This window comes from Scleropages formosus, chromosome 2 (assembly GCF_900964775.1).
Source record: "Scleropages formosus chromosome 2, fSclFor1.1, whole genome shotgun sequence".
Taxonomy (NCBI): domain Eukaryota; kingdom Metazoa; phylum Chordata; class Actinopteri; order Osteoglossiformes; family Osteoglossidae; genus Scleropages; species Scleropages formosus.
The window spans coordinates 7,197,223-7,213,704 of record NC_041807.1 but is presented as its reverse complement, the minus strand read 5'-3'; the positions used below and the strand labels follow the sequence as shown (position 1 = coordinate 7,213,704).

The following is a 16,482-nucleotide window of genomic DNA, read 5'->3' as shown; positions in this document are numbered from 1 at the left end:
TATACATTCGAGCGCACACACGCACAGTAAATGTGGCGTAAGGACGGCCCAGGACAGGTTCTGGTGTCACATATCCCAGTTGTGATTTGGGTGACTGAGGAACACACACGGCCCATCTAGTGTCCCATCACACACTGCACACGTAAATTGGTGGGAGGCCCCGTACGCGTGACCACAGGCGCAGATGGAACTCTTAATAGCTGCGCGCCTCTGTGGTCCATCGGAGAGGACATGGATACCCAAGAAGCCCAGGCGTCTCAGCGGTGAGAGCGGGCCTCAATTCTTCTCGTGACACAAGTTGAGTGCCATCAAGAGTCAGACTGCAGCGCGAAACATGGAGCGCGGAGCACAAGTTACAGACCCAGACTCTGCAGGACGGGTACGGACTGGGTTAGTGAGCATCTGCGCAGCGAGAGCCGGAACACGGTAGCAGTCCACCGTCCAAAGCAGGAACGAGGAGCACATGCACTGCGCAGTGCATCACCAATCCCTTGCAACTCATCTGTGTAACAAAGAGAACTTTTCAGTCTAACACCGAGTGACTGAGCTCCTTCCGCCCCCAACTGCACCAACACAGCATCGCAGTCACAGTAACCTTCACCTCGGCCAATCATTTCACCACACCAGGTCACCTGACTACAGAGGCCACCAATCATTATGCTCGAGACAGTAAGCCATCCCTCCATAGCAAGTGCACGTAGGGCTGGGACTGAAATCTCTGCAGCAAGTGTTTTGAGTTAATAAATCAGTGAAACACAGAGAAACCCAGTGTTCGCCTGTCTGACAAATAAGAAAAAATAAATAATAATAAAAAAAAGCCCCAAAATGCACCCACCTTCCTAAATGGCCTCCCACCGAGATTCCCAAAAGCTGCTTCTGTGAAAGCACTCAAAATGGCACAACTAATTGGATTTTTCAAATTTTAGATTACACTGTAGAAAAAAACGTGACCGAAGATTGAACGGCATTTTCCCCCTTAGGTCAGACAGAAGTCGAGGTTGGGTCGGGACATGGAACGATGCAGTTCTTGATCACTGGCAGTCAAGCACTAGTGACGCTGGTGTCCTGCTGTCCCCACAGGATCACGAAAAAAGACCCCGTAGGGACAGCAGCGTCACCGTAAACAGTGACCGCACATCAAGAACGCAGCGCTTCTCTCAGGACCGTCTCGGCTGAGCTAAGAATGGTTTTAGTTGAGACTTCAATTCGACAGGGAATGTAACGCCATGTTACAGTTAAAATTAACAATGTACCCATGCCAAAGTATGGGGTATGCCTGTAATATATAAAGCATTTTTTTTTAATCTGATCAGCAGAAGTTCCATTAATTCAAAATGACACTCAATTGGAAACGGTAGCCTGTAGAAAGTGTCATCAGCGTAACAAAAAAATCTTGTTTTTCCAATTAGACTGAAATGAAGCTCTGAAGAGGAAGTCTGATGTAAAGTAATGGGAAAACTGTAATGCTGAGGAAATTAGCAGGCTTTACTGCCATTTATCCCTTCATTAATAATTGAAAATCAAATTAAATCCAGCATACACTCTCCCCAAGTGAATTTTCAAGTGCAGATCCACCGTTCAGCGGGAGTCTGGTTTCCCCCTCAATCTGCTATTCTTCTCCATGCTTCCGTTCACTAATATGTTTACAAATGACTCGAGCTTGAACTCCTGGACACACAAATAAGCACCAAGCACAAACACAGTAAACCCTTTGAGCTCTCTGGGGGGGAAGCTGAGTTGTAGCGACGTGAGCGATGTTCTCCTTCGAAACACCTGTAAAGCAGGAGTCAGTGTGATGGGGTTCAGCTTTCTAGAGTAAAGCTCACCGCACTGCGACTCGCACACCTTAGTTGTGTGTATGAGTAACATATAAAGGTTAACATTTAACTTAACACATGAGCGCGGTTCACCTTCGTTACGCTATAATAGTGTATGATTAATACTGTGACTGATACCTTAATACTAGTACTGTATTAGTATGTACCCGCGCTCGTTGAGCTCTTCTGTACCCACTATGCACTGCACACTTAGACGGAGACACACACATGACACTCAGTGTTTATGTATTAATTTAATCTTTAATGAAAAGAACTGAGCAGTAAGGAGAAAAGAAAATACTGAAAACGATGGAAATGGAGCGACACTCAGTGGACAAATGGACATGGCTTGAACAGTCCAATCACAAACAGGTGAAAGTAGCAAACGAGGGCTGATGGGGGGGTTAGAACTGACTGCAGCACGACGCACTATCACTGCGAAGAGCTCATGAGCGCTCTGGTTTCCGCTCAGCTCTAGGGAGGTGTGTAAAGTCCAAATTTAATCCTTGTAAACATTAAGTGTTTTACACATTGAAGCAGGGCTATTAAATGACATTAGTTCTTATACACAGAATTGAATCTCGAGGTTGACTAGCCTATTATTTGGAGTTAATAGTGTGTTGATGTCCCTTGGAAAAAAAGGCATTCTAGATTTAACGAGAGCCGTCACTATTCGGGGATTTCAACCCACGTATGTTTTTATACTGGTGTCCCGCTCTGTCGCCCGTCAGCTACGCCTGTGAGGAGAGCTGTTGTGTTTACTGCTCTCGCTCTGTCTGTTACACTCATCTTACACCTGTGCAAATCAGAGCAACTCAAAGTGGTGGTTATGGCGCACGGCACTTAGCGAGCCTGTCGTCACCGTCATTTTCACCGTTACTGTTACTTTGTAGCCATTGTCGTCTTGTACACATCCCGGGACCAAAGGCTCCACCACACTGCAGTCTCAGGGTCAAGCTGCTGCACTCCAGCAGCTCTGCTATGCCGAGCCTGTAAACACCATCATTTCACACTAATCCTCTAGCAAAATGTCACCGGAGGGAGAAGAAAATGCATAAAAGGGTTTTCCGAAGCATTAAGGGACATTCTGTAGGTTCAGAGTGGACATTTTAATAATGACATAGTTATTGTAGTAATTTAACAGATAGCGAAGCTGTTATTCGTGTTGAGTCTCTGATCCTTTGTTCAGCGCTCCGTGTCACTGTGTGAGAAGAGCTCTATAACGTTAAACCGAACCAAACTGAATTCCCAACGCATCCCATGGCCTGTGCAGTACGAGCGCTTGGGCAGCCTTGGATTCAGGGTCCAAAGCCCTAGAGGTGACCTGTTCCACAGCACACAATCTGAGAGGTAAAGTAAGGTACTTAGCTCTGACAAACAAGTTCAAGTGTTTCACCGAAGTGCTGCCCCTGGAGTGAAAGAGCTGCTCATCATTTAGGCCACTATGTAAGACCTGCGAGGCTGTGGCGATCGCATCACCTTCTGACACATGTTGCACTGACCAGCAGGGTAAGAAGGAGATGCCTCCTCACTAGGCTTGAGGTCTTACTGCAAACACCACCACGCTCCCGGCCTTTAACATCACGTGACATTCACATTTATTTGTGTACCTGACACCTTCCGCATAGAGACTTGCGGTATTAAGCCACTCACAATGATTTACCCATTTAAAGAGCTGGGTAATTTTTGTGCAGTAGTTGAGAGTAACTACCTTGATCATGAGTACCAGCGCTGGAGGTGAGATTTTACCCGAATCATTCTGATGGAAGACAACAGCTCTATCCCCTAAACTACCTGCCAGGCCTTGGTTTTCATGCCCAGTTCCTTAGATGTCCACTTCAATTACCCTTTATTGGTGCTCAACAAAAACGATTATTGCCTGCAAAGTGCTGCATCGGGGGGGGGAGGAGGAAGAAACGCTATTTCACACCTGATGGCTGTTTGTCACCGCAGTCAGGACCCTGTATACCTCGGGTTCCCCATCGGCCTGAGCCACAGCATGGCGGTGCGACAGAGCTGCTCACCCCCTCCAGAGTCCTTCTCCTCCTCCCCGATGCTGGTGATGATGGCATCATACTCCTCGTCGATGTTCTGGTTCCCACGGATCTGGCTGAGCACACGACGTGCTTTCTGTGCATGACCTTTCTGGATGAGCCAGCGTGGGCTCTCGGGCAGGAAGAGAAAGCCGACAAATTGCAGCACAGCGGGAACAACTGACAGGCCTAGCATGTACCTGTAAGGAGAAGAGAAGAACGACGCTCAGAGCTTCCCCAGCCAGGGTCACAAGATCATCCTAGTAATCATCCTAGCAATCATCCCAGCAAACACTGGTGCATGATGGCACAGTAAGGCACTGGCAAGAGCCCAAGGACAAAGCATTTTCTGTAATGCGATAGTTCGTTTCTGTGGGGCTGTTGAACTACAGGAAACAAGGCAACGAGAACAACAGGGCTTACGGGAAAAGCAGGGTTACAGGCAGAGAACTGAAAATTGACTCAAAATGGACAAATTTAATAGTCGGCCTCACACCAAGGAGAGAACAAGGTTCGATTTATTTATTATTTATTCCTTCATCAGAATTCTTCATGCAAACATTTTGCTCACCCTGTCCACCCACAAACACATGCAACACTGCAAAGTGTTTTGAATGGGAAGGAAAACTGTGGAGTTCCTTTCACCAAGAACTTTGAAACGAAGCACCAGGGTCAAGTGAACATCTGGTGACGACGTGGGGAATCTGTTGTAAATTTGTATTCCTTCACACATCAGCCAACATGCAAGTGCGTCAGTCTACATCTTAGAAGTGTTCAACTCATGAATCACACCCCACACTACAGCCTATACGCGCTCTGTAAACACACCCAACAGGGAGACCACTGAACCTTCTTCGCCACCTCCGTCCATTCCTGCAGGACCTGCTGTCGCTCAGCTCAAGGGTTCGAGAACCAGCAACAATGGCCTTTTGTCAACTAGTTCACTGAAACCCTCCAACCCCACAGATAATCCCATACACTTAAAGTTTGTGGGTTTTGTCTAAAAAGCAATACTTGACCTTTAAAAGAAAGTCCTCAGGCTGAGCACATGTAACTTGACATTAATAAAAGACCTTTGCATTTCACATAATGGAGACTGATTGGATTGAACCTGCTTCTCTCTGTTCACTAATAGCACCTGAAGGTCTGATAAAACAACTGCCACCTCCATAATCTTCACTTCTAAAAAGGATAATCAACTGCATTTACAGGTTTACGTTATGATTATTATTATTATTACTGCTCGCCAATTAGCAAAGAGGACAAATTCTTTAGACCAAATGCACCGGCTAAGTAACAACAACCACATGTATCATTTGTCTGGCAGAGGCTTCAGCATAATCAAAGGAACTGGAACAAAAATAGAGATGGACAAAAGACTTTATCCTCCCAGCAGATTCATGAGCTCAGTGCAAATGTTTAAAGTTGTTGAGGACAGATTTCCAACGTCTGTGATGACATTCTGACTCAAGCTCCACCATGGATAATACTGCCCACGAGGGAACAGAACACACTCTCAGGTTTCTGTGCCTGAGGTGATGTGTGTTTGCATGCAGTGGGGACCCATTTCAAATGTGAGTAGTCTTTCCCTGCCTTAAAAAGGTTTTTCAGGAAAGAAAGAACATCTCTATAAGGTTGATTCTTACAAATCAAAGGCATAACCTTCAATGGTAAAAATTGAACCCCAAAACTGATATCCATTTGTCTTAAAATACCCAAGAAGTATTGGGGAACAGATCCATTGATGGTTTTGTAGACTGTAACCAGAGTCTTGAATCTGATACAGGCAGCCACAGGAAGTCAGTGCAGAGAGGTGAGAAGGGTGGACACATAGGAACACTTTGCTAGGTCAAACATCTGATGCCTCGGTATTAAGTATCGGTTGGACAGGTTTAACGGAGGAGGCTGGAAGGCCAGACAGGAGAGAGCTGTTGAAGTTCAGACGGGATATCACCATGGCCTGGATCAGAAGTTGTATAGAGTTTGTTGTGAGATGAGGGCAGATCTTGAAGATGTATCTGCAGGTCTGGTTTGTAGCTTCAACACACTGAGAAAAAGACAGACTTGAGTTGACCATTATGCTCAGGCTCTTAGCCGATGAGCTTGGTGAAATGGGTAAGCTGTCCAGCTCGACAGAGCGTCCTAGACATGAGCACAGACCAGCTAAGAGGTGAAGGGTTTCTGATCTGGAGAGGTTGAGTTGTAGATGGTGATCAGACATTCAGGCAGAGATGTCTGATAGGTTGGTGGCGACAAGTGAAGAAACATCTGTCGCTCAGGGGGTAAACGAAAAGAAGGGCTTGATGTCTTCAGCGTAGCAGTGGTAGGGGGCCCAGCACTGAGCCCTGTGGACGGCCACTTGAGAGAGCCTGAGGGGATGACCAGGAGCAACTCTATTTCTCATAACCCAAATACTTGGATGTCGGGAGATTCCTGTAGAACATTAAACTGCTTCCCCGACCTGCTTCCCAGTCTTTGTCTCTGACTATGTTTTTGACATTTTCTTGCATCACTGCCACAACTGATCATAAATAACAGATGTGACAGAATCGGTCCTTTCTCATGTCTTCCCCGTACTGAATTTCCAGTCACATGTGTGTTTGATCCGGATTTATCTGAGGTAAGTTTACTAATTCACTGGAACCACAACCTGTTCTCTCACAGCAGTTCAGAGAGTGTACACACGCACAGAACTGAACCAGGGAAATGTATCCATAAAACCACAAGTACACCACATCTATGCATTAAAAAAAAAGCTGACAGTCGACTGCTTCCTCCTTTTGCCAGCCATAGTTCGCATGAATTTCACCACACAGTACTCCTTAAAACAAATCTGTCTGGTAACAGAATGATTTTATCCGTCTGACATGAAAATTTAAGCAAATTACCAGTCGTAGACAGTTGGCCGCTAACATGGAGCTCTGATTTATTAGCTTCTGCTGCACCTTTGACAAGATTGCTGTAAATGTCATTGAGTGAGAGATGGAGAAGGTCCAGAGAAGGTTACCGAGCGCATGCCGTACACGACCAGCTGCTGCCAGCTTGGCGCCGTAACGTGCTGCAAACGGTAGTGAGACGCAGAGGGATACAAACCAACACCCCCTTTTTTTGTTTTTTTTTTTTTTTTTTTTTTTTTTTTTAAACAGCTTTCTTGGTAACCAAAATGTTTGAAAGCACAGCTGCTGATTTTTCACACTTGTCTCTGTCAAATTACCAAAATAATTTCGGAACATTGCCTGAATTCTGAAAAAAAGTGTTTAGTATTTGGAGCACCTGGAACACCTGAACATGGAGCATGGAATAAAACCAAACTCGATAAGATCTTGTCAGTGTTTTGTGGCCAGGCTGGGTAACAACATAAAACAAGACGAGGTCATGATGGAGTACCCATCAAGGACCGTACCTCCAGCCATCCCGGCGCAGGTAGCTGAAGGCCCCGTCAATAATACTGGCGATGAGCTGGCCCCCCGTGATGAAGAGCGTGTTGATGGTGACCAACCGGCCTCTCTGGTGGGGAGGCGATGCTTCCGCTATGTAGACTGGCACCGTCATGGAGGCTATTCCTGTGGAGGGTTTGAACAGGGTGAAAAAGTAATTATTTGTACCTACAAGAAGGAATATTATTGCAACAAATAACTGTGCTGGAAGGCAGTAAGTGTTCCTGGCAAAAACAGTGGGTGTACTTTAATGGTTTAGCTCAGGTACTGTAGAACTGTGTCTCTCTGCCGTTCAAGACACAAAAATAGAACAAACCACTTTATATACATATATAAAAATTCATCAGAAAATGGGAACGTCATCCCTGCTTGCAAAACATAAGTCTGTGTGCACAGCTTCATGGCTCACAGCGTACCTCTTGCCATGGGAACCTTCTGGACGCAAGACTGAATGCAAAGCTGAGCAATGGTCCAAGAAAAAGGGCCAAGGTGCTTCACTGACATTTCATTAGATACAAAACATGTAAAAAGGGTTCCTCACAGCACCTGGACTGGGCCACTTGACGTGGGTTTGATCCCCCCTCAATTTGTGCAGCTTTCCTCCAGGTGCTCTGGTTTTGCAAAGACGTGTGTCAGGTGGATTGGTGAATGGATTGCCCTTGGAGGAGGTGTGTGTGTGTGCTACATAGCTCTGTTGTGCAGACAAAAATTCATGGTATATTCACTGAAGCATGAGTAATATCTTAGACTCCTCAGCAAGCAAGCAAAAGCATCTTAAGTGACAGTTAATCAAAAATGGCAAATTCAGCATCTGAGCCTAATGGCAAACTATAATTCACATTCTTCTGGAGTGAAGCACTACTCTGACACGTCTTCCTTTCTGCCCTGCGAGCTGTACAAAGGTCAGCAAGAACAAAGTGTTTTGCAAAAATCCATAGAGCCGGGGACCAAACCGTGGTGCCAGGAGCGTCCTGCTTGGGTTAGAACAATGAGAAGAAGAAGAACATGGTTGCAATCGCTGAAACGGTTTGGACGCCACGAGGATTGGGTAGAGGTAAGCTTTCCGGTCAGTGCAGGAGAGCCCTGAAATCCATGGTTTGAAGGCCAGCAGATTCATTAGGAGCAGGAAAGAAGAGAGAGCTGCTGGGGGTCACCTGATTGGCCTTGCAGACCCCTGACGCAGGGCTCTCACGGCTCTCACACAATCACTTAGACATGCCCCCACTGTGAGGTGCGTGTCACACATTTGCATTTCTCTCAATGCATCTGTCTCAATACAAAGAAATGGCCAAATTCATTCAAATGGCACTGTGAGTGACCTGTTCCAAAGGGACATGTGTATTACAAGTAGAAAGTAAAACCGGAGAAATTCTTGGCAAAAATGAGTGAATGTCAGGACTAAAATTACCAAAAGCAGCAGGTGGAGATGGATAGACCTTTCACACAGGAGTCCTACAGGGACCTTTATTCAGCACCCTACCACGACCTACGCTGAACCCCTGTGGAGCCTCTCTAATGATGAATTCAACGTGAAGCAGCAGCCCAAGTGGCTCTCGTCCATCTTCCGGACAGGCCGGCTCCACTTAGCGATTCTCCAAGGTGAAGAATAAGGTCAACGTTTGCCTCTCTTCTTGTTACCCTGGAAATGACCGCATCCACTGAAAGCTTAGAGACCTTACGCTGTTCTTCACATGAGGAAGGATCACGTATGCTGAGAGGGTCACCAAAAACATTTCGGGAGACCAGGGACCCCAAAGTCCTACTGGAAACTCTTCCTCCAGATTAATTCAGAATAAAACTGTAACCAGTCTTTGGCCCAAGAACACAAAGCCACCAAACTGCCAATCAATATCTTGTGTATTGCGTGTTCCGTATTACGCTGCACTTATTACCTCTGTGCTACACCCTTTTACTCTTCATCTAGTAGTCTGGGGGTGACGTTATAAAAACACGGGAAATATGTAACTCGCAGCATATCTATATTGTTCGTTTTCCCTAATAAATATAAAAAAGAATTATGTTAATGGTTCAACAACATCAAGCAGGGAGCTGTGGGGAAAGTGCAGACCTTAGCAGTCAACTAACAGAGCAGTTGAGGAACAACTGGCACGTTGCAGCGAAAACCTTGAGTCTCCAAAGAGGTTACAGCCATAGACACCATGGAATGACTTTTAGCACCTCCTTTTGATTCAGACAGCACTGCTACAGACAGGGAATGGGGAGCCCACAGTAAAGACTAAAGGGCATGCTACCAGGACAAGCACAGTGACATAAATAGCTCTAGGCTGTGATGTCACACCTCTGCAGGTCCCATACCAGAGTACTGCTCATTGTTCAGCTGTCATGTGTGCTGCCGATACAGGCAGTCCCTGGGTAATGGATATCCAACTTATGCACAACCCGTAGTTACGAACAGAACCCCAAAAAGTAAGGTCTACTATATTAAAAATTTGAGTTACATACAATGATTTGTAATAAACGGGCGCTACTTTGCGACGGGCATTATAACATTGCTTCGTTACAGCGGTTTGTCAACTTCTGAGCCTGAGGTAGGACAACGACAGACTGTCACACCTACAACCTTGCCCAGAACGTCTGCCCCTGCCCGAAATCAGAGCAGCAGAGTATAAAGAAGCTGTATGTGCATGCCCTGGTTACGGGATCTCATTTGAGAAACCCGTTTCTCCAGTGCTCAAGTGAACCATCGACAATCTACCCACCTGTCCAAGTCCCTCGTCCTGCTCATTCCCTCGTTCCTGCTCCTGATCCTGAACTACGACACCGGATTCTCCCAAAGACCTACGTTTGTCCATCAACCAACCCACGCCTTTCCCCAACCATGAAGCTTACCTGCTCCCTTGTGTACCGACAATGAAGATTTCGCCACTTGGGTCCACACACACTGACCTCTGTCTCCAGTCTGCTTAGTATGACATGGACAACATTACTGTATTTACTATAAGTTTTTTTGTTTTTACCCTTCTAACCATGGCACCAAAGAGTAAATGTGATGCAAGTGATGGTGATGGATCAAGGAAAAATTATCACGATTGAAACTAAAGTGGAAATAACAAAGCTACTGGAAAAAGATGAAACACCAATGAACATTGGAAAAGCAAACAGTTTCAAATGTTTTTTTATACCTACACACACTCTCTCTTTCTCCTCTATTATACTGTAGTAACATTTATTGTCTACGTTTCTCTATTATACTATTACATTTATTGTTACTATCGTTACATCGTATTACTGTATTGTTATATTAAAGGTGTTTTAGTGTATCCAGAAGTGTTTCTTTAATGTTTTTATGCACAGAAAAACACACTATATATTAACACAAACGTTTCAGTAATTTACATTAGATGCCAACCATAGCTAACTGTTCCGACCTACGTACAAATCCAACTTAAACAGACTTAGGAATGGAACTCGTTCGTAATCCAAGGACTGCCTGTAATGTAGAAAGTAAGTTATTTGACCAGACCACCTCCCCCCTCCACTGTATCCCTGCTTAAAAATTCACATTACGTTCAAGTTGCTCATCTGCCCAATACATTCTGCTCTTTACAGGTCGGCCTGAATAGCGAGTAGTGTACCTCGTTGGTCACACCACATTTGTTACCCGGATTTAATAGAACCCGGCCAATGAAACGAGACACACTGTGAGAGAGTAATGGAAACATCTCCAGGAGACCAGGTACTGCCGAACCCAAGCCAGCACGAGCTTTTCTGGCTGTTGGAGATGCTCGACTTCTAGGAAGATCCATACTGGTCACTCTGCCGGGAGCGCTGATAAAAGTCTCTTCACAGATAATTGGACAAAAACACATGAGACGGAACAGTACGGTAGAAAATCATGCCAGTGCAACGGTCTGGTCCTCTGCCAGATTTGAAGGGGCCCTTTCATCTCTGCAAAAGAACTATGCAATTAATTTGACAAATCTTTTGGGCAAACAGGGCTCCATGTGCACAACTCGCAGTCAGAATGGGGAAAATGGCGATTGTTTAGCAGCCTGTAGTCTAATTGGCGCACGAAGGATCTCTACCGACGAACAGCCTGCAGGTCGAACTCAACGAGACGAGTGACAGCCACAGCAAAGCTGTGCTGCTACTGATAAGATGCCCATAAAAAAGTAGAAATGGCGCTACCTATTCCCAGCATTGAAGGCAAAACGCTGATTTTATGTACTTGCCTGTCCACAGGACAAGTACAGTTTTCCTGTACCAACAAATTTTGCACCTGGGTGCACCGGAAAGAGAAAAATCAAGCAAACATGCACATTTTCCAAGCTGAATTTTACATCCACAACCACACATTTATTGTCAAAACAGCTGTAGCAGAAAAACAAATGCCATTTTACAGTGATTGTCACAGTTCCCTCTAAGGTAACAAGACAGCCCGTTTGGTTTCTGCGTGCAGTAGTTTGTCAGTCACAGGTAGCGAAGCGCTCAGAGATAAAGGAGCAGGATGAGGACACACCACATGACAAAGTACACAACTGCACCTCAAACATCATATACTGATTTGCATAAGCAAACTGTCCAGAACCTCACCCAAAATATCCACAAGTCAGCCCATGGTTTTGTTCCTTAAAAATGAAGCAGGGAGCTGGAAAAGGTGTGACGATCTGACAAAGTAGACTAGCAAACAAACAAAACTTTATTGCAGACAGGTGGCCTTTGTCCTACGACGCAATTCTGGCCCTGCGCACCCGTGGTAAGTCCACTGCGCCATTAGCTGAAAAGCCCTTTTCACTTCACAACAGTAGCGCAAGGACACGCGCTCCCTCAGCTGTACCGCACTATAGGGCTTCCATATGGGTGGTACTGCGCCGGATGGCGGACAGGTTCAGCAGCACCACATTTCTCGCCTTTCCGCTGCTTTGCACCTTCTGCACTGTCCTCACGCACTTTGCGCGTCTTCAGCCACTCCTCCCTCTATCTGCATTGAAACATGACTGCCTGTTCACTTCATTTATGTACTCTGCTTATTTCATTTGTAGGGGGCACGGTGGTGCAGTGGGTTTGGCCAGGTCCTGCTCTCTGGTGGGTCTGGGGTTCCAGTCCCGCTTGGGGTGCCATGTGACAGAATGGTGTCCCGTCCTGGGTGTGTCCCCCCACCCCACAGCCATATGCCCTGTGTTGCCGGGTTAGGCTCCGGTTCACCACAACCCCTTGACAAGCAGCTTCAGCCAACGTGTGTGTGTGTGTGTGTTTATTTCATTTGATAACATTATTTTTTCCCCACATACTTACATGATTGGCTGGGTGTCCTGCGTGTGTGTTTTACACTGTGCCGCTGCAACCAAAGTAAAGTTTCCTCTGATTAATAAAGTTTTCGTTCCTTGCTGTGTTTTCCCCTCACAAATTTCACACATTATTCATGTTAAAATAATATTACTAAGTAATAATGTAAATATAGCAACAATAAAACACTACAGATTATTTATCAACACTGCAGTTAAGTGTACATTCATGAATTAACTCGCTTCTGATGTTGAAAGGGGGAAAAAAAACTGCCTTGAAGGGAAACACAACCAAAAGGTTATGTACATAAACACGTTTGTAAGTTGCTGACACACAGACACACTAAGTCAATAAGGAACATGGCGCCCGTGGTATCGTACCGTGGTAAAGTACAACGGACGGATCGCTCCAAGTTAGACATTAGGACCGAACACCAGGACTCGGAAAAAATACAACCCGGTTATAAGACAGTGACCATCATAAGTGCAGATTGTCGCCGCTCACATCCGGCACAACTCAAGGAACACCTGCGTTTCGCGAACAAGGGTTACATGTTGCTGACACGTCCCACTATGTCTCCGAGACGCGCGGGGCTTTGCGTTCTCAGTGACCTCCACCTGACACGCGAGTTCATAGCGTGGCGGATTTCATCCCCCGCAGCCACAGAGACGCTGCAGTGACACCGAGGTCAGCGCAGTGACACCTTTGTTTCCTGAAGAGACAGTGCTCTGCAGGGCTGTGGACATTGACAACTTCCTGTCAGAAGAGACAACAGTCCTTCCGGCTGCGAGTGTCTTCGCATACCCCCTCTTGGAGAACACTTTTTTTTTTTTTTTTTGCAGTGACCGCCGCATTCTTTCCCGAGCAGGTGACATTACAGGACTGGTCCAAAGCAGGAGGGCTTCACTAAGTGAATGTTGTCATTAATGCTGCGAGTCGGTCCCCTCACAGGCTCAGCAGGCAGCGTTGCGCACGGGTTCCAGCTCGCGGTGAGGGTTGAGAGAAATATCTCATTCGGTATAAAGAGCTCTCCAGCATCACCATGAACAACAGCAAACAAAGGGCTAGAACCGGAACGGTGCGGAGAACAAAGAGTGAGAGGTGTCACCTGCCATACAAGTCGAACTGGTACAGCTGTTACAGAACGTGTGACAAACACCTTCAACACAGTTGGTGGCATAAGGGCCACACTAAATTCATTTCAAATGGCACTAAGTGAGAGAAAAAGGTTCCAAAGAAAAGCAACAGGAACCGGCCCCAACCCTCCCGGGCTAAGGGGACACAGACAATGATGCCGAGACACAAGCGCTTTGCTTTTGAGAACTCATGCATATTATAAATGGCTTCATTTTGCCCTCCTCCCTGCTTCGATGTGCTAAACATTTCTTCACATTTAAGCGGACCAAATTTGCACTTCGCACACCTCCCTAGAGCTGAGCAGAAACCAGAGCACCCACAAGTGTTTCTTCACAGTGAGTTTGTGTCATGCTGCAGTCAGTTTTCACCCCGAATCAGCCCTTGTTCGCTACTTTCACCTGTTATAATCTCAGTGATCATGTCCCCGGTTTGACTGTCCAAACCACGTCCACCTGTCCACTGAGTGCCAGTTCATTTACACCGTTTTCATTATTTTCTTTTGTCTTTACTGCTCCGTTCTTTGCATTAAAGGTTAAATTAATAGATAAACATACATACGACACCCAGTCGTTAAGTGTACAATACATAATAGGTACGGAAGAGCTGAATGAGTGTAGGAACAGTAATACACTTTAATGGTCATTTATGGAGGGAAACTGCACTTATGTTGTATTACAACAACTAATGTTCACTACTGATGTAACTGTGTCCATCTTTGAATTCGGTGATATTTTCGCATAAATGGGTGTAAATTTCAGGGCTCAGACACACAAAAATCCTTCCACTGAAACCAAGGGTAATTTGGCTCGCCTGCTGACGTCAAGCCGTCCTGAGCAAAACAAAGCTTTGAATGGCACGGCACAGGTAAAACAGGCTCCTGGGAGGAGTCACGGCAGCCCTGGAGGCAGGAGCTCCACAGGGCAACACGAGGCCAACAAGTGAGGTAATATAGTAGAAAAGGAAAGGGCAAACAATGAGCTCATATGAATCGGGTTAGAAGGGTGCAGAGAGAATTTTACACAAATTATAGAAATATTCCTACTGTACTTACTAATATTCTAATGTCTTGCACACTTTAGACTTCATTAACTAAAAACGACTGAATATTCACTTTCACACCACCCTGTCGCTGTGGTCAGGTTTGTTATGGATCAACAATTTACAAAGCTGCTACACCTGTGAGCAACAAGAGTTATGGTTTGTTTTTTTTTTTAAAAAAAATATTTCTGAGGGAAAACCAACAGCAAACTGCATTTTGAGTGAGTGCGGAAACACGACTCAATAGGCCATCAACGCCGGAGATACGAATATGGATCTCCGGTAAAAGCTGAGTGCCTACCAGCATACGTTGCCCTGGACAAGGGAGCGAGACAATGAAAGATCAATATGTGTCCACTGCTTTACCTGATGCTTTTCTCAAAAGCTACTTGCACCGATTCGGTCGGTTACACGTCGACTGGGTAATTTGTATCATTTCCACTCAGGGTGAGTACCCTGGCCAAGGGTACTGCAACAGGAGGCGGGCATTCAGACCCCAGTTTTCCGAGCGCAAACCACTGCGCCACCTGCTGGCCTGCAAATGTGTAGGTGACGGTGGCGGGTGGGTTCGGTGGCGCGGGACCCACTCACCGAGCCCGAGCCCCACCACGACTCGGCCGAGCAGGAGCACCTCCCTGCTGGGCGCGACGCTCAGGACGAGTCCCCCAGTGGAGAAGAGGAAGCTGGCGATGAGGATGCAGCGCCGGCGCCCGAGCAGCCCGTTGAGCGAGCCGCCCACCAGCGCCGACAGCGCCGCGGCGCCCACCGTGCTCGAGACGAGCACTTCCTGCCAGAGCGCGCTCAGGTGCATGTCCCTCTTGAGCAGCAGCATGGCCCCAGACACCACGCCCGTGTCGTAGCCGAACAAGAAGCCCCCCAGGGCAGAGAAGAGCGCCAGCACGTACACGAAGGCGGGCGTCACGTCGCGCTGGAGTTGCTCGCGGGCGGCGCGCTCCAGCTCCTCCCGCGACGACGACGCCGCCGCCGCTCCCGCGCTGCTGCCCAGGTCGCTGTGGGAGCGCGCCTCGATGAGGCTGCGCTCGCCCTCGTCCCGCGCCTTCTTCCCGCGCTGCTCCATCAGGCTGCTCATTCTCTGGAGGGTGTAGTCATTGCCGCTGCTGGACGCCCGGGACATAGGACAGGCGAGAGAGAGAGCACAAACTGTTGAGAGCGCGCGCTTCGATAGACGTGCACAACCAGAGCAAGGCGGCGCAACCGCAAGCGCTCAGTAAAGCGTCAGCGGACTAAAAGTTGTCGAGGAAGACCTCCGTGCACCATCTCCGCGGCCGCGACGAGCGAGCTGAGCCCCCGGCGCCGTCAACATGCAGATGACAAGCGTGGAAAAACGGAGAGCGAGAGAGGGGGCGGGGCCAAGGGACACGTCACCGTCAGTGAGACGATGGGTGTGGACTCAGCCACACGTCACAGCGGGCGTGTGCGCGGCGTCACGCGGAGCCCGCGGCTCTTTAAAAACCCAACATGGAGGAAAGGCCTTCAGGTCACACATTTCTGAACCGCTCGTTCCAAACGGGGTCACGGGGAACCGGAGCCTACCCGGCAACACAGGGCGTAAGGGCGGAGGGAGAGGGGACACACCCAGGACGGGACTCCAGTCCGCCGCAAAGCACCCCAAGCGGGACTCGAACCCCAGACCCACCAGAGAGCAGGAGGACCTGGTCCAACCCACTGCGCCACTGTGCCACCGCGCCCCCTAGGCCTTCAGGTCGTTTAAGGAAAAGAGCTGCGTGTTCCCGGAACAGGCGTCTTAGTACA

General features: G+C 47.3%; 1 protein-coding gene across 5 annotated transcripts in view; it reads right to left on the bottom strand.

Moving 5' to 3' along the window:
* The window catches only part of LOC108927225 (proton myo-inositol cotransporter-like), a 28,421-nt gene that overhangs the window by 10,960 nt on the left and 979 nt on the right, over window positions 1-16,482 (bottom strand). For 3 of the 5 annotated variants that reach the window (XM_029248700.1, XM_029248699.1, XM_029248695.1), the window contains exons 2-4: window positions 15,301-15,827; window positions 7,254-7,413; window positions 3,842-4,050 (exon numbers count right to left, since the gene is read on the bottom strand). In XM_029248700.1, the coding sequence (XP_029104533.1) occupies window positions 3,842-4,050; window positions 7,254-7,413; window positions 15,301-15,799 (868 nt within the window). In that variant the 5' untranslated portion in view covers window positions 15,800-15,827. Of the gene's footprint in view, window positions 1-3,841; window positions 4,051-7,253; window positions 7,414-15,300; window positions 16,175-16,482 lie in introns of those variants that run through there. The other 2 variants (XM_029248691.1, XM_029248693.1) reach the window with 2 other exon arrangements.